General features: G+C 58.5%; 1 protein-coding gene across 1 annotated transcript; it reads right to left on the minus strand.

Annotated features, from left to right (window-relative positions):
• Nucleotides 1-1,116: 1,116 nt before the first annotated feature.
• Nucleotides 1,117-17,636, minus strand: GUCY2D (guanylate cyclase 2D, retinal). The gene is given in 22 exon segments (XM_053892763.1): nucleotides 1,117-3,955; nucleotides 4,472-4,588; nucleotides 4,677-4,762; nucleotides 4,891-4,985; nucleotides 5,120-5,218; nucleotides 5,481-5,655; nucleotides 5,874-6,066; nucleotides 6,173-6,336; nucleotides 6,874-7,022; nucleotides 7,623-7,772; nucleotides 8,269-8,425; nucleotides 8,509-8,715; nucleotides 9,778-9,858; nucleotides 11,609-11,710; nucleotides 12,126-12,228; nucleotides 12,512-12,596; nucleotides 12,947-13,298; nucleotides 16,535-16,839; nucleotides 16,928-17,180; nucleotides 17,182-17,310; nucleotides 17,312-17,596; nucleotides 17,598-17,636. Coding segments are annotated over 21 exon segments (3,303 nt in total). The 3' UTR covers nucleotides 1,117-3,955; nucleotides 4,472-4,494.
• Between the last annotated feature and the right edge of the window lie 4,708 nt (nucleotides 17,637-22,344).

Raw genomic sequence — 22,344 nt, forward strand, 5'->3', positions numbered from 1 at the left:
CTTGATGGAGTAAGGGCGTGGAGACTATCTTCTCTTGGTTGCTCATCCTTCTCTCACCATCTCCCTCCCAAGCCAGGCTTTTCTTCTTTTCTTGCTTGTTAAACCAGTTCCATCCCCACTCCACCATAACCCTGAGGAGTGTGTCAGGACACTTCTGGCTGCACAAAACAAAACCCAGTTCAATCTGGATTAAGCCAACAACTAGCCCATGGTGCTCCAACTGGATCTGGCTTTAGGCCCAGAGTGGTGGAGAGACTCCAGTAGTGGCAGCGACACATGGTCTCTGCCCATCTCTCAGCTCTGCCCTGTCATCTTTGCTCGGTGTCCTGCCCTCTCAGCAACCCCAGAGAAAACAGGCAACTTCTTCACCTAGCTTCCAGCTGTGTCTCAGCACTAAGCTTGGCCCTGGTCATCTGCCTGCCCTTGGGGCAATTCCAGCAGCAGAGGAATGGAATGATTGGAGGTGGGGGGTGGGATAGGGCCTGGGGTCAGTTCCATGGGGACTGAGGCTGGGGCTGGGGGAGGACAGGAAGGCACCACAACCAATGCCCCTCATGAGTCATCATGTCGGAAATATCAAGCTTGGGGCAGAGACAGTGGGGCTCAGAGAAAATGGATGACCAATGGGCTGGTCACCCACTGGTGACTTTGGGATGGTCTGTGCTGCTTGAATGCCCCACGGCAGGCTCTTGAGGGATGAGAAGTGGAATGTGGGTTGTGAAGTCCTGCCCGGTCTGCTGTTACAGACCTTAGCTTCTACACTCACAGGCCCTGCTCCTTCAGTCTTGGACTCTGGCTTCCATGGGTCATGGTCATAGAATAACTGCTCTTACCTCCCTCCCCCTCTCCTGCCGGCGATCACACGATGAGACCACACCACCCTCTTCCAGAGCCTCAGAGACCCTGGTCTTTTCTCGAAGCCTGAAAAGCCTGGGGCTTCCCCGCTCGGTCCCCTCAGAGCAGACCCCGAGCGGAATGGCAGCTCACTGCCCCCCGCCTCGGGCATCTCTAGGGTTCTTCCCCTCTCTGAAGCCCTCCCTAGCAGTGCCAGGTGTGAGTCCTGCAGGGAAGAGGGCGTAGAGACCATCCAGGCCAAAAGGATCACACACCACGAGATGGAAGAAAGCACGCCTTTATTTCAGCCGCCACTCTCCCAACACCGTGGCACGTGGCCTGGCATCCACGGCGCACAGCCCAGAAGATCCCAGTGCACACAGTCCCACAATGCGGCGCCACAGATCTCCCAAAAGGGGTGCCTGGGGTCCACTGCAGGTGGGGAGGGGGAGCACGGCCCAGACCCTGAGGAGCAGCAGAGAAAAAGTGCCAAGTGAGCCCCGGGACGTGACGCGGAGTCCCAGCTACGGGGTGGAAGCAGCCGCGGGAGGGCCCTGCCGTGGCCGTCACTGGTCCCAGCTACGGAGCCATCCCAAAGGCGAGGACAGCCCCAGGCGCGGGCTCCTGGCTCAGGCCACCTGGCAGAGGTAGTGTAAACACGTCTGAAGGTGGGGAGCGCCTGATGGCCAAGCCAGGTGCTCTCTGGGGCTGGGAGGTGCCCGGGACCCTGGAGCAACAGGAGCGAGCAGGTGAAGAGGGCTTGAGTCAGAGGGTACCGGGCTCTAGGAGACTGACCGGACCCAGGAAGGAAGGTTGCGCAGAAATGGGGGAGCTGCGGGGACAGGTGGGGAAAAACTGTGGGCAGAGCGGGGGAGACTGAGGGAGAGGGAGAGACAGGGGCAGAGGAGCAGAGAGGAGACTGCGGCTAGACCTTCCCCGCCCTTCTCCCACCAGCTCTGTGAGCCCTGGGGTGGGCCTCAGCTCTCCAACCTCCACCAGGCCCCTCCCGGCTCACATCTGCCCAGCTGCGACCGGGGTCTTGGGACCAGGCAGAATGGAGGGTGGGAAGGGACGCGCTCAGCCCTGCGGCCTCCACCTCTACCCCAAACTGGATTCGGGGCCCCAGCTCCTCCTCCCCTGGGAAGTGTCCTGCCCCAGCCTGTCCGCGCTAGTCTCCTCCCAGGTCAAGGCTGCCCTGAGGCTCCCCTGAATCACAGGCCATTAACTACCACAGGCGTCCCCCAGGTGGGATGGAAGGCGAGAGAAAGAGTCAGGGTGGGGGATGGGGAGGGGCTTAGCAGGGAGGGTGGGGGCGCTGCCTGGGAAGAGGCTGTCTGCCCTCCATCCCGGGGACCGAAGTCCAGAGAAAATCTGAAGAGAGATGCTTAAGAATGTGCAGAATTTCGAAAATTGTGTGCGCGTGCAGGCGCACACCAGGGTTTTTAAAAATCTTTAACTCATCGTCTCCCAACTCGGCGAAAAATGTTTTCTGAGTTGTACTAACTGACTCACCCTACAGCACCACCTCAAGTGACCAGAACCTACAATGCTGCAGTTGAGGCCTGTTATATGTCCTCTCTCCACCTTTAGGCAGGACGGGGAGGCTGCTCAGCCGTGGATTTCACAGGCCGGGCAGAAACCACCTCCAGAAGCACCTGCAGTCCCAGCGGCAGTTCCCAGGGGCCCTGAGCGAAATGCCTAAGGGCGCCAGGCAGGTACGTAAGGGACATCCGGAAACTCTTGGGTCTTGGCGGGTGGGGACCATTAGAACTAAAGAATAAAGCCCCAGAGAAAATGATCAGTGGCTCTCTAGCTCCAGCAGAAAAGCCAGCAGTGGAACTTTTTGATTTCAGAGAAGAGGGAAGTTTGGTATACGTTTTTTAGAAAATGTGAATCTCTTGATTGCTAAACGTTAGCTCAAAATTAGAACAAAACTTCCCCCATAGGCCAACAAAACCAGTCTCGGCGAGTTTCTAGCCTCTAAGATTTATGAAATCTTTTTAGGCTCACTTAGTGACATGATTCGTGAACGTTCGTTCAGGTGCACAGAAACACCCTGAGGGAACTTGTTAAAAATGCGGATTCTGAATCGATAGGTCTGGGCCCACAAGTCTGCATTTCTAACAGGCTCTCAGGTCATGTCCCTGCCCCTGGCCCGGGAACCACACTGTGCGGCGTGGTGAGCATTCACCCTTCCACCTGGAAATTCGGACGCTACTGGCCACGCCTGCTTGCTGACCTGGGAGGGACTGAACACTCACTACACCTGTAGGGACGCTCTGGGCGGCTGCCGCTGCCACTAACTCCTGCCACGGCCTCCAGTGGCGCTGAAGGACACCCCAACTCGACAGTGCCAAGGCCCGGGCTCTGGAACGTCGCTGTTCCACAAAAGAAAGTTCAGTTGGACCGGTGGGGGGGAGGCGGGGGGGACGGGCAGTGGTTGCAGACGCCTGTGGGAAAGATCTAAGCAGAGAGGATTCTCTGTGCGCTCGGCAAGTGTCCAGTTCAACAGGAAATCCTACCATTTCTCGGGCGTTCTGGTGAGTGAAGGTGTGCTGAGGCCTGTTTGCCTTCCTCTCTCCCCAGAGCCTTGCAGCCGGCTTTTCTCTGCACTTGGGCAAGACACGGCGATGCCCACAGAAGGGGCCGGTTTCTGACTGGCGGTGGGGGGGGGGGGGCAGGAGAAGGGAAGGACTATCGAGGCTAAGCAGAGGCTAATCTTCAGGCCACAAACCCCTGCTCTGGGGGAACCGCAGGTCTCTGCCTCCTCTGGGGTTGGGGATTCCAACCCCAGACCTTCCTTCCTGGGGCCCTGGGAGGCCCTGGAAAGCGGAGAATCCCCAGCCCCACCTCTCCTGATGGGCTCAGAGTTACTGGGGCCGGCGCCCATACACCCAGGCCATCCGGAAGCTTAGGAGTGCAGAAACCACCTAGGCCACTCCTTATTTCATCATGAGGGAAATCCAAGCCCAGAGAGTGCACGAGACTTTCCCGAGGTCACACAGCAGGTGTAAAGGCCCAGAATCCTTTGAGGCAAAGCCGGATAGAAGCCACTGGTATCAGCCAGACTGTTGGTCACCCATAGCAGCAACTTTCAGGAAAAGGACCTTCCGGAATACTCCTGAGAGAAAGAGGGGTGTCTGAGGGAAATCGTAGAAAGGGGTCACGAGGTTCACCTAAGAAGGGGAGGGTCATGGATCACAGTTTCTTCAAGGAAGGTAGAGGGCAGGGCTTCTGCCCTGACAGAATGCTAGAGACAACATTCATGTTGTCCTCTGGCGAACGGTGCTCCCGAAAGTTCTGTCTTTTGTGCAGTGCACAGCCTGTGGGGCCTGGCAGGGAGGCCCTGTTAATGCAGCGCAGTGGGGGCGAGGGGGTTGTCAGAGGAGAGGTGTCAGAAGATCATGAGTACAAGGGTTCTCAAGTCTGGATTCCTGGGCCATTCCAGACCCACAGAACCAGAACTCCCCCCTCCCAGGGGAAAATTCCTGGGTTTAGGAAAGAGCCTGGGCTCACTCAGACAGGAATTGGGACACCTGGCTTGGGTGGGAAGTTCAGCGGGCAGGGCCAGGCCCTCAGGCTGGAGAGGAGGCCCCTGGGAGATCGGCAGCTGGGCTTGGGAGCAAGGGGGCAGCACCTGTTCCCGCTGCGCTGCGCGCCTCACTTCCCGGAGAACTGGCCCGGCCTCGCCTTCTCCAGCTTCAGGCGCCGCTCCAGGGGGATCTCCTGCAGGCTGATGCCGTGGTTGCTGGCCCTGCGGGGAGGGGGGCGGCGGCCTCAGGGAGGGGCAGGCGGAGGGCGGGGTCAGGCCGGGAGAAGGGGCCCGGAGGCTGGTTCCTCACCCCGGCTGCAGATCCGGCGGTTTGGGGATGGGCTTGTTGAAGCCGCGTCTGCCCACCAGCCAGTACGTGTCCTCGGCGCCCTTGCCCTGGAGAGACACGGGGCGGGGGGGTGGGGGGTGAGGCGGCTGGGGCGAGGGCGGGTGGATCTCGAGGTCTGAGTGGCACCCAAGACCCCGGAGGTTGCGGCCCAGGAGGGGGCGGGGCCCGGTCTCACCTTCAGCTCCGTGCGGCCGCGCACCTCCGTCTGGAAGCCCTCGTCCAGGGCGCGGAGAATCTGGATGGTGCTGATGTTCACGTGGATGCGGTAAGCTGGGGCGACAGGGGACAGGGGACAGGGGACGTGGTGATTTCGGGACTCCCCTCCCGCGTCCCCCTCCCCGAGCCACTCCCCCCTCGCTCCGTGAATCACCCCCCACCCCCGGACCCCGCCCCGCCCCACTCACGCAGCCCCGTGGACTCCATGCGCGAGGCGGTGTTGACCGTGTCCCCAAACAGACAGTACCGCGGCATGGTGAGGCCCACCACGCCCGCCACGCACGGGCCTGCGGAGACGCGCAGGGTGGGTGGCCGTGCTGGCGGCTGGGTGGCACCTGGCACCTCGGGGGACTCTCTAGCGCCCCATCGTCTCCACCAGCTCCCCAAGGGTACCTCTCAGTCACGACGGGGTGCCTGCCGAGGCGGCTTCACAGCGAGTCCCACTGCCCCCGTCCCCCCCCCCCCCCCGCCCCCACCGCACGAATGTCCAGGGAATGCGGAACCGGCCCTAGACGGGGAGGGAGGGGGCCACCAGAGCCCGGGAGGTACCCGAGTGCAGGCCGATGCGGATGCGCACGGGCACCTCGGGCATGTGGCGCATTCGGAAGGAGCCCACGGCACTGAGGATGTCCAGAGCCATGTTGGCGATCTCCGCCGCGTGCCGCTGCCCGTTCCGCTGGGGCAGCCCTGAGGCCACCATGTAGGCGTCCCCAATTGTCTCCACCTGACGGAAAGGGTGGCGCAAGTCGGGTACTGAGCACCTCTCTCCCGCCAAGCGACTGTCCTTTGTCAGGCGGCCTAAGCTGGGGCTGGGGGGGGGGGGTGGGTGGGCAGCGCGGGGATCCTGGGGAGGCTTCCAAATGGGGGCGGGGGCAGTGGGGCTGAACTGGGGGCTGGCGGAGCTGAAGGAGGGTTGCTCTCCCCCGCCCCGGCACACCCCACCTTGTAGACGTCGTGGGAGCCGATGATGGCGTCAAAGAGCGTGTAGAGGTCGTTGAGCAGGTCCACCACCTCGATGGGCTCGCTCATGGCCGAGATGGTGGTGAAGCCCACGATGTCGCTGAAGTACAGGGTCACCTCCTCAAAATACTCGGGCTCCACAGGTGTCCCCGTCTTCAGAGCCTCGGCCACAGAACTAGGTAGGGTCGTCGGGGAGGGGGGGGGGGCGGGCTTTAGGTGGAGGTCCCGCCCCCGGCCGCCCGCGGGCCCTCCCCCTCGCACCCCTCCCCGCGGGCGCGCACGGGGGCAGCATCTGCGTCAGCAGCCGGTCAGTCTTCTGCTTCTCCAGTTCCAGCTCCTCCGTGCGCTCCCGGATCAGGTCCTCCAGGTTGCTGGAATACTGTTCCAGCATCCTCAGCATGGAGTCAATGATGTTCGTCTTCCGGCCCTTGTTGATGCTTTTGAACTGGTAGGGGGAGGCAGCCGGGGTGGGGGTGCGGGGGCTGTTGAGGACCGGGGCCGCCATGACCCCTGCGTGGGGCCCTCTTACGCCTGGCCCCCCGCGCCCACCCCCAGGCATCCCACCCCACGCATCGTTTACGCATCAGCCCCCCCCCCATGCCAGGCCCTGTGCCTTCACACACCAGGAGCCATAGGGGAAATGGGGGGGGGGGGGTCCCAGAGGTCAGCTGCTCTCAGCTGGTAACTGACAAGACACTGGGGTTTGGACTCCCAGGCCGAGGGTCTTGTGGCCACACCGGGCCACGCGATTCAAATGTTATTCGAATCGAGTGAAATATTTCTCCCGCCCAGAGGTCTATCTCCTGCTCCGAAGGGCCCCGCAGCCCCCGTTCTAACTCTGTCCCCACCTAACTCCCAGTCCTCAGACTGCCCCTTGGGAGACGGCCTGGAGGTCAGAGGTCCCGCGAGTCTGCCTTCCTGAAGCCTCCCCGGGTTGCCGACAAGCGGCCAGCCCAGCCCTGGCCCAATGCCAGCCGCTGACCTGCTCGAAGGTGCGGTCCATGGAGGGCCGGAGGGCTGGCTGCTCCGCCCAGCACTGTTTCATCAGCTGGATGCACTCCGTGGGCGCCTGGTCCACGGACACGGAGGGCCGGCACAGTGGAGGGGGACTTCGGACCCTCTCCACCACTTCTGGAGGCATGAGGGGACCAACAGAGGCCGCCTCTGACTCTGGCCTGACTGCTGAAGCCCGCGATCGGAGCTTCCGGAAGGAGGCGGGGAAGCGCGGGGAGGGAGGGGAGGGTGTTGCTGGAAGGAACGGGAGGATCCTGAACCCTGGGGGTGGGAGGGTGGGGGCGCAGGGGGCAGTTAGAGGTGACAGGCAGAGCTAACATTTGTCGCAGTTGAGAGTGAGGGTTGGGGTGGCCCAGTAGCTTGCTGACTCCTGGATGGTAAGTCATACGGATTTGAACCAGATCCCACTGCCTTCGCCCCCTTCCCCCGACACTGCTGCCTCCCTGCCATCCCTAAGAACCAGAGGGGAGCCCGCTCCCTCAGCTGGAGGAGCAGGTTGGGTCCAGGATGAGGACAGAGACGACCACTGATGTCTGAGAGCCTAAGAGCCGCCCCCTCCCATCCTGACGCTTGCTCTCCCCGGCCCTGACCCTTGAGATCCACATAAGGGAGGCCCACATAATTAAGCCTCAGCTCCGGGCTTTAGGGCAGAGAGGCTGGGTCTGGCGAGAGGCTCTGCCGGGCCGCAGGCTGGAAGCGCGACGCGAGCGAGCGTACCCTCGGCGGTCAGCTCCAGCATGGCGTAGGGGGCGCTGCGACACACGACCTCCTGCATGATGATGCCCAGGCTGAAGACGTCACCCGCCATCGTTCCCCTGCGCTCCAGGGCCGGGTCCCGAAGCAGCTCCGGGGCTGTCCACAGCTGGTCTGGGGTCGGGGGAGGGGGCGTGAGCATGCGGGAGGGCCTGGGGGCGCTGGGGACAGACCCCCCCGCCCTAACCAAAAAGCCCAGGCTCGCACCCACTCACCAACTCCCAGCCCGAGTGTGGCCCCGCTGCCCGCAGCTATCCCCGGGAGAAACTACCAGAAACCCGACGCGGGTCTCCGAGAAAGCGCCGTCCTCACAAATAGGCCCCGCCCTTTATGCAAAGGGTGGCTCAGAGAACACCCCACCCCTCGGGCACAAGCCACGCCCCTTCGACCCCCCCCCCCCGCCCCCCGCCCCCGCCTCCCCGGTCCAGTCCCCTTCTCCTCTCTGAGGTCCCGACCTGAGACCTTTACCGAGGCCGGGCCACGTGCAGTGGGCGTGGGATGGAGAGGACGCGAAGGCAGAGGGAGGGATGGATGGAGGGGCCCCTGAGATAACGGGGGTCCCGGGGATGCTCGTCCGCGTGGGAGGCAGCGGGGAGGCGGGGGATCCTACCCTCCGCGCTGGGAGGCTCCGGCAACACCCTCTGCGCTTCCAGCAGTCGCCCCTGACCGTGGTCGGTGACTTTCAGCACGAACCGCCCGTCCACCACGCAGTTCCGTGACTTAAGGCGCCCGTGGGCCACGCCTCGGTGATGCAGATACCTCATTCCCTGGAAGGGGTGGGATACGAGGCGACCTGAGCCCTGCGGCTCCCCTGCCCCCTCCTCCCTGCCACCCCCGCACCCCCCACCACCTTGATGAGGTCCAGGAGGAGGGAGGACTTGAACATCCAGTCCAGCTTTATGTCTCTCTGGGCGAGGAGGTCGTGGAGGGAGCCCCGGGTACAGTGCTCGGAGACCACGGCCAGCATGCGCTCCCCGGGGGCCATGGTGCCACCCGCTCCGCCGCCGAGGAAGAGCCCCAGGTAGAGGACCACGTTCTCGTGCCGCAGCTCCTGGAGCTGAGAGGGAGAGAGCCAACGGGCACTTTCTGCCCCGGAGGCACCGTGGGGAGGAGACCTGTTATCCAGGTCTGGTTTGGGGCGTCCACGCTCGGAAGGAGGGATGAGAGGGGTGACTGGAAAGGCCTATGGGGGCACGGGGTGGGGGGCGCTTTCTTCCAAGGGTAAGTTCTCTCTCCGGAACAGACACGTGGGTCAAAGGTCACCGTCGAGATGCCGAGTATGGTTTAGCTTAAAGTCCTACGCGAAGAGACTACCCTGCACTGGTAACCAGGAGCCAGGCAGGTTCTCCCGGAGGCCACACACGGCCTTGTCGGCCACGGCCCAGGCCTGCCTTGCTCATGTCTGAGACTCCCAACATCCCTGAGGCAGGAAGGAAGGGACTGAGCAGTCACACTGTGGTCCTAGCGGACCAAATGCCACAGGACAGGCGCCCTCACAATCCGAGCATGCTGGGAAATGGGGGCCAGCGGGTGGGTGACTACTGTCCTTCCAACTTTCCTTTGGTCCAATAAGGGGCTTCCCTTCATCCTAGATGCCTGCGGTTAAGTGGTGACTTAGTCTGGGGACCCTAAGTCATTCTGCAGCTGTGACCGAGAGCTTCTGTGGAGGCATCAGAGGAGCCCAGCCGGAGGCTGCACGATGTAAGGGGGGCCTCGAGGTGGGGCGGTCAGAATAAGCCAGGCTACCGCCTCCTTGCCAGTTTTCCGCTTCACCCAGTAGGCATTATCTGACTCTTGGTTTTGGCTCAGGTCGTGATCTCATGGGTTCGTGGGATCGAGCCCCGCATGGGGCTCTACACTGATGGAGCCTGTGTGGAATTTTCTCCCTCTCTCTCTGCACCCCCCTCCATGCGCGCTCTCTCTCTCAAAAATAAACATTGAGAAAAAAATGGGAGAGCATAACGGGACGCCTGCTTTGGGAGAGGGCACTTCCACGGAGACCTGTTGGTCTCTCCTAGATTCGGGTCTATCTCTGTCCCCAGCTGCAAAGAGAAGGCCAAGAGGGAAGGAAATGACGGCCACCCCACACCCCACACCCCACCACGGGCTCAACGCTCACCTTGGAGAAGGCTGTCCTGGTTGCTGGGCGGATAGCTATGTGCTGATCCCCTGGGAATTTCTTCAGCCAAACCCAGTCTCCCTGGAGCAGAGATGGGAGTAGTTTTTTGTTGTTGTTTTGAGAGAGAGAGAGAGAGAGAGAGAGCATGCGCACAAGCCAGGGAGAGGGCCAGAGGGAGAGAGAGAATCTTAAGCAGGTTCCACGTTCCGCAAGGAGCCAAATGTGGGGCTCGATCCCACAACCCTGGGATCGTGACCTGAACTGAAATCAAGAGTTGGGCGCTGACTGAGCCACCCAGGCGCCCCAGAGATGGGAGCAGTGAACTCAGCTTCGGAAAAGCCCGTGAGGTGAAAAGCCGCAGAGCCCCCACGCTTCCACTGGCCTACTGCCTCAGGACACATCCTGCCTGTGACGCAGAGGTTCAGAAGCAAAGCGTTTGACATCTGTCAGTCCACTTCACAGCTGGCGGGGATGGGGGCCACCCTCGCATGGCTGTCCTCACCAACGCAGATGCACCCACCCACAGCCTTAGTAAGCAAGCTGTTAGCACCACAAATGTCACTGAGGCCACAGCCCTCCTCACCATCTGTTGCCCTGAGAGAGCACTGTGCTGGGAGCCAGGAGTCTGGGGAGATCAGGCTTTTATGACAGACTGACTGTGACGCACAGGCAGTTCCCCTCACAGCCTCACTGTCCTCAGCTGTGGGTAGGGCTGGTCCATGGGAACGCGGGTCCCATCGGGCCCCATGCTCACGAGGGCCTGTGCTTGGCTCAGCGGTCTGCTCCGCCATCCTGAACCAACAGGGAGCCCTTCGGTGCCATTCTGCCTTAGACCCTGCAATCTCTGTAGCCGGCCTCGTCCGTGGGTGAGGGGTTTGGCCGCACTGGCAGGAGATTCTGGTGGTTTGGTGTCGACTCCTAACGAGCCTTCGGAGATACACAGGGGACGTTTTTAATTGTCCCCCAAACTGGGAGATGTGTTTTGTGGGTGGGACGAGAGACGCTGAACGTTCTTCAAGGCACAGGGTAGGCCCATTCAAATGATTAACAACAACTTCCCCCAGTGACAAGTGGCCGCGGTGGCCTGTAGGTGACATATTGGGACCCTCTGCATGCTCTGCGGGACCTGACATCTGGAAGCTCCAAGCCTCCGCCCTGCTCTTGATTAGCTGAGCTCCCTCAGCTCTCTCTGGGTCTGTCCTGATTCCCACACATCCTACAGCATTTAGATTTGCTGACCCATAGTGAAGGTCCCAATGCCCTTCCGTGACTTTCTCTTTCCATCCTGTTAGCTCACGGTTCCTGAGTCGGATCCGAATTGGGTGGAAACGCTGGGTAGGACCAGGACGCGGGTCTGTCTTGAGTCAGGATAGCCCCGTCTAGGACACCCCCATCCTGAACAACCCGTGTCCTGGAAATGTCCTTTTTGTAACCACGATGCCGCATCCCAGATGCCCCAACCTTTCCAGGGAGGTCCACGCCCTTCAGTAGCCTGAAGTCTTGGATCAACGGAGGGGGCAGGGCCAGGGGCTCCCAGCGGGGAGGGGGATGGCTTCGGTGGCCACACCGGGCTGCATGCTGGTGCCGGAACACCCCCCACCAGGCTGGCCTCCGGCCTCGGGGCCACCGTGATTGGCCTTTGAGGAGCCCTCACCTGGATAAAGGCTAAGGGAAAAATCCTGGGGCAGGAAGGATTCTCGGACGCTCCCCTTTGGGGAACCCGTGACCTCTTCCTAGAGCCCATTCTGGGCTCCTATCACCATTTTCTGTAGCCCGCGGGATATGACGCAACTCCAGGAATAGAGCTCGGCCTGGACCGGGTAAGGCTCACCTCGTAGAGGCCAACGTTGGCGCTGTCCGCGGGCTGGCTGGGGACGCTGCGAACGTCTGACACGCTGTGTGCGCCCAGACTCGATCGGCTCCCCTGGACCACCTGGAGGGTAGAGGTCAACGCAAGGGACCAGAATATACTGTGGGGTCAGAGTCCTGGGTTGAGGTCAGGCTGAGTTCCAGGCATTACAGAGGGAAGAAATCTTAATTAGGGGAAGATGAAACTGACATTATACTTCCCAATTGCGCTGTGGTTTACAGTTTACAAAACACACCAGCGGGTTTGTTTGGAGCTTCTCGCTGTCCCAGGAGAGCAGCGGGGACAGGGCTGGTACTCTCACTGCACATTAAGGGTGCTGATCCCCAGAGCTCAGACCTGAGAGGGAGCCAGGGCAGAAAGCAGGCTTTCCTCGGGGCTGCGGTGAGGGCTGGCCCAGGCAGGGGAACAGATATACAGTGGAGGACACTTGGGGAGCTGGCTCCCTGCCAGATAGCCCCTGCCTCCCTGCCTCTCCCACCTTTCGAGAGCTGCCCCCTTGCGGGTGGAGGAAGGTGATATCGTCCAGAGTCAGGATGATCTTGTTGGGGCCAGAGACCATCTGGATGTGAATTAGACGATGCCTGGTAGGGAAAGGACGTCATCTGCTCAAAAGGGACCAAGGTCCAGGACAGGAGGCCAGCAAGGGATAATGTTGGCTCCGGGGAGAGCAGTCATCCCCAAACCAGACAGCCCCCGGTCTGCCACCCCCTTGAGGGCAACCCCATGTTCCCCATCTTCTTTTTTTTTTTTTTTTTTTTTTTCCTACTCTTGAGTGGGCCCAGCCTGCTGTCTTTGCTGCACAGACGCATTTCTGGCAGGTGGACAGGCAGGCTCATCCCTTACCTACCCCACTCCCATACTCACCTCACATAATGGGCCAGGAAGGCCCCTGTCAGCCCCATCCCAACCACCAGGAGGAAGCCGACAAAGACGAGGCCGGGCTCCACTCCTGGAGAGGCAGTGAGAGAGGGGAGTCTGAGGACCGTGGCCAGGGGGAGGGAGGCACCCTCTCTATGGGGGGATGGAGTCATGTCAAATCCTGGAGGCCCTAGGAAAGGTGGATGGGAGCCCAGAACGAGATCTAGGGAAAGTCATGGTCTTCTGCAAAAGGGAGCCTCTGGGAATGCTAGGAAGGTTCCAAGAGGGCTTTGGGGGCTTGGCAAGAGACGGGTTCCGCACAAGCCAGGGGTCTGAGGAAGGACCCGGAAGGAGTTCCAGGACGAGGGTTCACTCTCTTTCACCACTTAGTGGAGGCTCCACGGTGACTGTCCCAGTGGGGGCTGGGGTGCTCGCCCTCACCTCCGTTGCAGATGATGTCTGGCTCGAACCAACACGAGGGGTCAGGCCCGGGTCCTCCTCCCCCTCTAGGGAAATGCACCGGCGTCCCAGCCGAGCGGAGGGAGCCCCGGGTTGGGTCCAGCACGTATGTGGCGAACAGCTGGTCCCCCGCCGCGTCCGTGTCCAGCAGCACAAACGGGGGCTCCTCGGCCCCTCCCAGGGCCCCGCAGAAGCCGGGGACCTGGGCATCCTGGATGTGGCGGGCCACCGCTGCTCCGGACACCCAGCCGCCCCCTGCGGCCTCCCGCGCTCGCGCCACGCCCCCCGCCAGCAGGAAGACCGCGTCGTAGATGGTGCCGAAGAGTGGGGACACCTGGGGGAGGGCAGTAGGGGCTCAGGGTTGGGGTCACCGCTGGCCCACCTAGCCTTGCACTGTTTCTCTCCAGTGCTCAGGCCCCTCGTGCATAGACCGTTCACACCTCGTTGGTGCTTCCCCCGGATCCCTCAGCTCAGCGCTCTCTCCTCCTCTCTCCCCATTGGCTCTCCCTTCCTCTCTCCCCATTGGCTCTCTCCTCCCCTCTCCCCATTGGCTCTCCCTTCCTCTCTCCCCCATTGGCTCTCTCCTCCCCTCTCCCCATTGGCTCTCCCTTCCCCTCTCCCCATTGGCTCTCTCCTCCCCTCTCCCCATTGGCTCTCCCTTCCCCTCTCCCCATTGGCTCTCTCCTCCCCTCTCCCCATTGGCTCTCCCTTCCCCTCTCCCCATTGGCTCTCTCCTCCCCTCTCCCCATTGGCTCTCCCTTCCCCTCTCCCCATTGGCTCTCTCCTCCCCTCTCCCCATTGGCTCTCTCTTCCCCTCTCCCCATTGGCTCTCTCCTCCCCTCTCCCCATTGGCTCTCTCTTCCCCTCTCCCCATTGGCTCTCTCCTCCCGTCTCCCCATTGGCTCTCTCCTCCCCTCTCCCCGTTGGCTCTCTCTTCCCCTCTCCCCATTGGCTCTCTCCTCCCCTCTCCCCATTGGCTCTCTCTTCCCCTCTCCCCATTGGCTCTCTCCTCCCCTCTCCCCGTTGGCTCTCTCTTCCCCTCGCCCCATTGGCTCTCTCCTCCCCTCTCCCCATTGGCCCTCTCCTCCCCTCTCCCCATTGGCTCTCTCTTCCCCTCGCCCCATTGGCTCTCTCCTCCTCTCTCTCTCCCTATTGGCTCTCTTCTCTCCCCTCCTCCCCATTGGCCTTCCCTCTTTTCGGGGGTTGTTAGGCTCTTCTCAACCTTGGTTATTCCTAGTCTCCATCACCTGCAGCTCCTCTCTTCCCCTTCCTGTTGGTTGCCTTGCTCATATTTTTAATATGATTACTTCTCATTTACCTAAAAGCCTCCTTTCCTATCTTTTGGTTGGCTTCTATATTTTCTATTTTTCCTTCTTTTCTTTCCCCAAGGCGATCAAGCTTATTTTTCCCAGTTCCCATCTCTCACAGTGCCAGGCGTGTGTAAAGCAATCGGTGACACTGAGATATTGACGAGATAGAGTCCCTGTCCCAAGGAACCTTTCTTCTAGTTGGGGAGACAGGGATGTTAGGGTAGTGCCATGGGTGACGGTAGGGGTGATTAGGGAGCTGCAGAGACAGGAGTGGAGGGTCCCAACCCAGGCTGAGGGAGGAGGAGAAGGCTTCCGGAAGAAGTGACCATCCTTGAGGGGGTGAGTCAGTTATCTGCGGGGAGGGGAGGGGAGGGACAGGGGAGAGGGAAGAGCGCGCCCAGCAGCACAGAGGCAAGAGAGACGGCACCATTAGGGAGACCAGAGTAGCTCCGTCTGGCTGAAGTTCAAGGACGATGGAAGAGAGGGGAAGGCATGAGAGACGTGATAAGCCCTCTGAAGAGACCATCATCTATCCAGGGCGAGGGAAGCCCCCGGGAGGCTCGGGACAGGGGTGTGACACAGTCAGATTGGTCAGGTGTCTGAAGCTTGAACTGATTGTTGGGTGGAGAAAGGCCGGGGCAGGTGAGCATTGAAGCAGAGACCTTTTGGGGAGATTTTGTTTCAGGCTTTAGATCGGAGGTGCTGCGGCCTGAACCGGGGCAGTGACGGTGAGAATAGAGAACGAGGATGGATTCAAGTGACTTTTAAAAAGTAAAACTGACAGGACGTGATGTCTGGATGGGTGGGGGGGGGGGGGGTCGGTGGGTGGGTTAGGGTTAGTGTGGGAGGGGGGAGGTAAGAGGAATCGAAGGTAACTCCCGGGGTCTCACCTGTGCCAGTTACTGAGAACTGAAGACGGTTTTTGTCACCGCTTCCTCCCCCTGCCCCCCATCCAGTCTCACCGCTGTCCCCACCGCCTCGCTCTCCTCTTCTCACTCACTATTCCCATCCTTTCTCCCACTGGCTACCCCAGGTCCTCCTGGAGGAGACTAGGGGCATTGGTGGGGAATATTCCAACCCCCACCCCCTTGAGTCACGGCCCTCTCTCAAGTGCAACCCTTTGAGTAAGGTCTTTGTGGTGGTTAGTTTACTGCCCACTGCCATCTAAATTCCCACCTATCTTAGTGGTTTCCAGCTCCCTCCCCCTTTAAAAAATGGTTTTTAATGCTTATTTATTTTTGAGAGAGAGAGAGAGAGAGGGAGACACAGAATCCGAAGCAGGCTCCCACGTGGAGCTCGAACTCATGGACCGGGAGACCATGACCTGAGCCAAAGTCGGAAGCTTAACCGACTGAGGCACCCAGGTGCCCCTAGCCCCTCCCCTTTTTGTGACCGGTCTCGAGTTAGATGGTGTGACCCAGGATTCTGGATTCTCAGCGAATCCTGGGTGTTGGGATTGTTGGCAGTAAGCCGTGGATCTAAATAATTATGGAAGCCCCTGGCTCCACCTAGGGTCCTTTCTGCCTCTCGCAAGACTTGTCAAGGCTCTCCAAAAGTTACGACCACCTGACGAAGCCCCAGAGGAAACACCTCTAAACTGGGCGCGGAGGTCGCATCTGCCTTTGTCCTCCTTTCCCGTTCTCTTAAGAACACCAGCAGTGCAGGGGCGCCTGGGGGGCTCCGTCGGTTGAACACCCGACTTCGACTTCGGCTCAGGTCATGATCTCGCGGTTTGTGAGTTCGAGTCCCAAACTCTGTGCTGACAGCTGGGAGCCTGGAGACTGCTTCAGATTCTGTGTCTCCCTCGCTCTCTGCCCCTCCCCCGCTCACACTCTGTCTCTTTCTCCAACATAAATAAACATTTAAAAATTAAACACACACACACACACACACACACACACACACACACACACCAGCAGTGTATTATAGACTGCCTGTCCCAGGGGTGTTGGAAGCGGGTTCACTTTGAAGCTGACCGCAAGAGATCACAGTGCAGCGTTCACTAGGGTTTCCTGCTTGGAGCTGGGCTTGGGGGGGGAGGGGGTCCCCTGGTCTACACTCTGGAAGCGATCCCAATACACCAAGATGCCCCAAGCAAGCCCAGCGCCTCTGTTTACCCAGGAAACGCCAGAACAGGTAGAGCTTGCTCTCTCAGTCTCTCCCCACTGCCTCCGTCTTCCCGTCTCGCATTGACTCCATGCTCTTCTCCCCTCTCCCCTCTCCCCCCCCTCCCCTCTTCCCTCCTCCCAGGTGCCTCTACCTGCAGCAGATCCAGGTCAGAGGGCAGCTCCTGGCGCTCCTGGGCCCTGCGCAGGCTGTCCATCACGCTGCCCCCGGGGGGACAGTACCGCGTGAGGGTGAGCACCGCATCGTGGGCCCTGCGAAGCCGGGAGCTGTTGGCCAGGGCGGCCAAGGCCTCGGGGCCCGGTGACAGGGCGTAGTGGAGCGTGTCAAAGGGCAGGAAGACCAGGGAGCCGTCGGCCAGGCCCAGCTCTTCGGCGGCCTCCAGCAGGCAGCGCTGCTCCTGGCCGCCCAGCAGCACCGAGTGCATCACCATGATCACGGCTGGGGACCGAGACCCCGGGCTCACTGCTGCGCCCCGCGGCCCGCGCCGCCGCGCCCCTCCCTCCCCGCACCCCGCGGCGGAGCCTACCTCTGACTCTGGGCCCGTCCTGGACCCTCCGCAGGGCCTCCCGGGCCCCGGACACGTCCGACGGCTCCATGGTGGTCACCAGGGCAACGGGCAGACCCCGCGCCCTGAGCGCGGCGGACAGGGCGCGTCCCGCCTCCACCCACAGGTCCTGGGGCGCGGTGACCAGGGCCACGCGCGCCCAGCGGAAGGCGCGGAGGAGAGCGTAGAGGGCGTCCGCCGCGGGCGTCACCGCGGGGGCCGTCGTGCCCGCCGCCCCGCGTCCCGGGGCAGCCCCAGGGCACCAGCGTGACCCCCGCCTCCTGGGCCAGGAGCTCGGCCGGCCGGCAGGCCGCGGGGTTCACCGGGCCCACGAGGCCCGAGACGCGGCCCAGCGCGGACGACACCCGCCCCCAGGGAGCCCGGCGTCCGGCACGGCTCGGGCAGCAGCGCGACCTCGAAGCGGGGGGACCCCGCCATGGCAGGGTCGTGGTTCAGGCGGTTGGCGGCCAGGCGGGCGGCCAGGTCCGGGCGGGCGCGCGCGAAGATGGGGTCGCAGGCCCAGGGGCCCAGCACCCCCACTGTGAAGACGGCGGCCCGGGCGGAGGGCGGCAGGAGCAGCAGAAGCAGCGGCAGGGCCCGGGGGACGCCGGGCGGGGATGGAACCCGCCGCGCGGGGGGCGCGACGCCGGGGGTCCGGACACCCACCCGCAGGGAGGGCGCACGCCGTCATTGCCGGCTTCTGGGAGCATAAGCAGGGCCGGATGAGCGGCCGGGGGGCGGTGGGGGGGGGGCACAACTCTCTTAGGGTTCTGTCCGCAACCCCTAGCTTCTCAAAGCCCAACTAACCCCGGGGCATGTCCCCACTTCCACAGCCCCCTCCTCTGGCTTGGACGACTATACGGGAGTCAAGGGCATGGCCGCACCCCCCACACCCCGTTTCTCCTGCTTCCTGTTCCCCTCTTGCCCGCCCCTCCTCCCTCCTCAGAGCCGTCTGGGGTCAGCGGAGACATGCCCACGCCCTCCTTGGATCCATCTGGGGCCGAAGGGACCCGAATCCGTGCCTGCGGAGGGGCCTTAGCCACTCACCGGAAAGTCCGGGGCTCGGGCCCAGGCCCGGGGTGAGGGGTCACGGGGCAGATCCCCCTTCTGGCGCCCTCCCACAGGTCTCCTTTGCCAGCCCGGCCGGGGCGGGGGTGTGGGAACAGCTGTCCAGAGTCCTTAATCTCCTCAAGCTGATTAAGGTCCCTTAATCAGGCAGGGAGGAGTTGGTGGAGGATGGGGCTCCCTACAGAGGAGGCTGTCCCCCGCTTCCAGGCCGCCAGCAGATTCTCCTCCATGCCTCTCAACAGCCCCCCTCCCCTCCCCTCTACCCCCGCCTCCAACAAAAGCAACTGCAGGTTCGCCTTCTCAAGCTGCTGCCACATTACTCTTCTCAGCCTGGGAAGCGATGAGTTGTGCCCCTGGACACCTATGGGTGACCAGTTTCAGGGTGGGAGTTCTCTGTCTCATTCCCTCCAATCACCCGTTTCCACTTTCGGCAGCCAAGGCCAAGCCCCATCCCTTGGCTGGCAAAGTCTGAACCCCGGAGCCCAAACCCCAACCAGTCTGATACCCTTTTCTCTCATCCGCCCACCCTCGATTCTCCGATTTCCACTTCTCTGTGCCTAGAAACCCGTCCCTTTGGCCTACGGGAAGGCAGAACCCCAGGAAATAATGCAAAGACCTCTGGGCTTGGGCAGAGCTGGGTTCAAATTCCTCCTTCCTGGCTTGGTGAACTTGGGAAAGTTGCTTCATCTCTCTGAAGGTTGTTGTGAAAATTACCTGTGATAAAGAATATAACGTCTGGATGACAAAGGTAATTAAGACAAATTCAGCCTCCAGACGTGATACGCTGAGAAAGACACGATCTTCGTAATATTGCGGATGCAAAATCGCACATCACTGCAGCTGTGCAGAGGTCCAGCTGAAAGTGCTCTCATCAAGCCTAATCTAATCACGAGCTAGCATCAGATAGACACAAAATGAGGAACATTTTACTAAAAAGGGGGTGGGGGGGCAGGGATGGGACTGTATTCTTCAAAAAAGTCAGTATTCTAAAAGACAAATAAAGAAAAGTTGAGGAACTGTTCCAGATTAAAGGAGGCAAAAAAGACATGACGATTAAATGCAATACCTTCTCCTGGCTTGGACCCTACACTATAGGGTTTTTAAAACTGCTATAAGGTTATAGGGTTTATAGGGTTAAATGGCTTATGGGGTTATAAAAATGCCATAGGGAACATCAACATCAAATATGTCCGCTGACAAAATTGGGATATGAATGGGAGACTTGATAAAGTTATTTTATCAATGTAAGTTTATAAAGTTGATAACTGTGCTATAGTTATGTAGGAGACTCCCTACTCATAGGAAATACACACTAAAGCATTGAGCTGTAAAGCACCATAATGTATGTAACTCACCTTCAAATAGTTAAGAAATACTATGTATATACTCTACATAACATGTATTACATTTGCTATGTTGTTTATATTATATATATCAAATAATAAACGAATGGGCAAAATGTTCAAATGAGGTGAACTAGATAAGGGGTATAGGAGTGTTCTTCGTACCTTTTTTATCTTTGCAGCGTTTTGTAAGTTTAAAATTATTTCCAAATACACAGTTAATAAAAAACGTGTGGATGAAAAGAGAATATCTGTATCAATTCAGAGTAGGAAAGGATTTCTCAGACAAGATGCATAAAGTACAAACCATTAAGGGAAAGACTGACACATTTGAAAACATCAAATTTAAAATTTCTGGGGGCGCCCAGCTGGCTCAGTCAGAGGAGCATGCAACTCTCAATCTCATGATCATGAGTTCAAGCTCCATGTTGGGTGTAGTGATTACTGAAAAACAAAAGAGAGCAAAAAAAGCCAACCAGACAAAAACCACACACTTGATTAAAAATATTTTAAAATTTAAAAATTTCTGGTCAGAAAAGCATATAACAAAGAGAAAACATAGGCCAAAGACAGGAAGATAGCTGTAAAACATTAACAAAGGATGAGTACCCAAACATACATGATATGAAAGAGATAAACAACCCACTACAAAAATGGGCAAATGATATGAACAGGCAAGTCACGAGAAAAGCCTAAGGAAAAATGTTTAACCTCACTAATATTCAAGGAAGTACACAATAAAACAGTGAAATACCCTTAATATCTATCAGATGGCAAAAAATAAGGTGTGAGAATAGCAAATGTTGGTATAAATAGAAGATGCAATCCCTTCATATTGGTGACGAAGATGTAAATTGGTGCACTGTTTTTGCAACACTTAGCAGAGTCAAAGCAACCCCACTTGCAGGAACGACCTTGGAAAAACATTTATTTGTGCATGAGCAACTTGAATAAGGAATCATTCATTCATTCAAAAAACACTCATGAATTTCCCCTGTGACAGGCACTGTTTTAGGCTCTAGGGATACAATGCGAATGAAGAGTTTTAAGACCTCACGGAGGTGAACACTTAATCACTATATATGGGGATTTAAAAAAAGTGTTACTTATTTTTTTAAGTTTATTTATTTATTTTGAGAGAGAGAGAGAGAGAAAGAGAGAGGGAGAGAATCCCAAGCAGGCTCCATGCTATCTGAGCAGAGCTTGACTCTGGCGGGGCTCAAGCTCACAAACTGTGAAATCATGACCTGAGACGAAATCAGGAGTCTGATGCTTACCCGACTGAGCCACCCAGGAGCCCCTTAAATAAGTTTTAAATAAGACATTTTGAGGGGCGCCTGGGTGGCTCAGTCGGTTAAGCGTCTGACTTCGGCTCAGGTCATGATCTCATGGTTTGTGGGCTCAAGCCCTGCGTCGGGCTCTGTGCTAACAGCTCAGAGCCTGGAGCCTGCTTCGGATTCTGTGCCTCCCTGTCTCTCTGCCCCTCCCTACTCACACTCTGTCTCTCTCTCTCTCTCTCTCAAAAATAAATAAACATTAAAAAATTAAAAAAAACATTTTGAGGGGTGCTTGGGTGGCTCAGTTGCTTAACTGTCCAACTTTTTTTAAACTTTTTTTTTATTGTGGCAAAAGGTGCATAATATAAAATTTACTATTTTAGCTATTTGTACGTGTGCAATCCAACAGCATGAAATATATCCACTGTCACCACTATCCGTCCCTAAAACTTTCCATCATCCCACACTGAACCACCAGACCCAGTAAACAATAACTCCCCATCTCCCCTTCTCCCAGCCCCGGCAACCACCATTCAAAGTCTCTGTGACTTTGACCACTCTACGTACCTCGTAGAAGTGGGATCGTACAGTATCTGTCCTTTTATGTCTTGCTTATTTCACGCAGAGTAATGTGCTCAAGGTACATCCGTATTGGAGCAGGTGTCACGATTGCCTACTTTTTAAAGGCTGAATAATATCCCACTGTGTGCATATTCCACATTGTGTTTAGTCATTCATCTGTCCATGGCCTCCTGTCTTGCTTCTACCTTTAGGCTATTGTGAACGTGGCTGTTCAAATACCCATTTAAGTCCCTGCTTTCAATTCTTTTGAGTCTGTACCTAGAAGAGGAGTGGCTGGACCACATGTTCAATGTTTTTCGGAGCGGCCGCCCCATTTTATATTCTAGGGGCAGAATAGTTTAAATCCGTCCTGGTCCTCGTGCCCAGGTGACACAGCCTGACTCCAGCCACCACACCGGCCCCCCTCTTCCAGGGACCCACTGCAGAACTTGTTTATGTTTCTTGTGTCTTGCCTGCTAAACTTGCATTTGATCTGTACGCACTGGAGCTAAACAGCTCTCTTACGTAGAGGGTGGGGCCAGCTCTTAAAGCAGCAGGTGCCACTGGAGTTACCAGAGGGCAGAATTAAATTTAAATCCAAGTCCTATAAATAACCTCAGCCACAGGTGGAGCTCCCCCTCTGGAAGCTCTTGGTTTCTCTCCTGGTTTAGAGAAGGGAAAATGTCCCTCTTCTGGGATTTTTAGTCCCTCAGCCACCCCCCCCCCCCCATGAAGTCATGAAATCTGGACTTGACAGAAGGAATGAGAAGTTTCTGTTTGTGGAATTGCTACAGCAGTAGACGAGGAAAACCATGTTTCCTTAAAGTTTAAATGAGGCAAAAGGACTTCTTATCCAATTCGGCTTGAATCTGAGAGTAGCAGGCAAGTCCTGGGGGAGTCTGATTCTTAAAAAACAATTCAAGTTGAGTTGGAAAAGGACGCTGAATCTAAAATGGGAGGCAAAAGCCAGGCTTACGCTGCAGTTTGTCATAGTTAAAGAATAGTGGGGCGCCTGGGTGGCGCAGTCGGTTGAGCGTCCGACTTCAGCTCAGGTCACGATCTCGCGGTCCGTGAGTTCGAGCCCGGCGTCGGGCTCTGGGCTGATGGCTCAGAGCCTGGAGCCTGCTTCCGATTCTGTGTCTCCCTCTCT

This window comes from Panthera pardus, unplaced genomic scaffold (genome assembly GCF_024362965.1).
Source record: "Panthera pardus isolate Hobbes unplaced genomic scaffold, ASM2436296v1 HiC_scaffold_3, whole genome shotgun sequence".
NCBI lineage: Eukaryota > Metazoa > Chordata > Mammalia > Carnivora > Felidae > Panthera > Panthera pardus.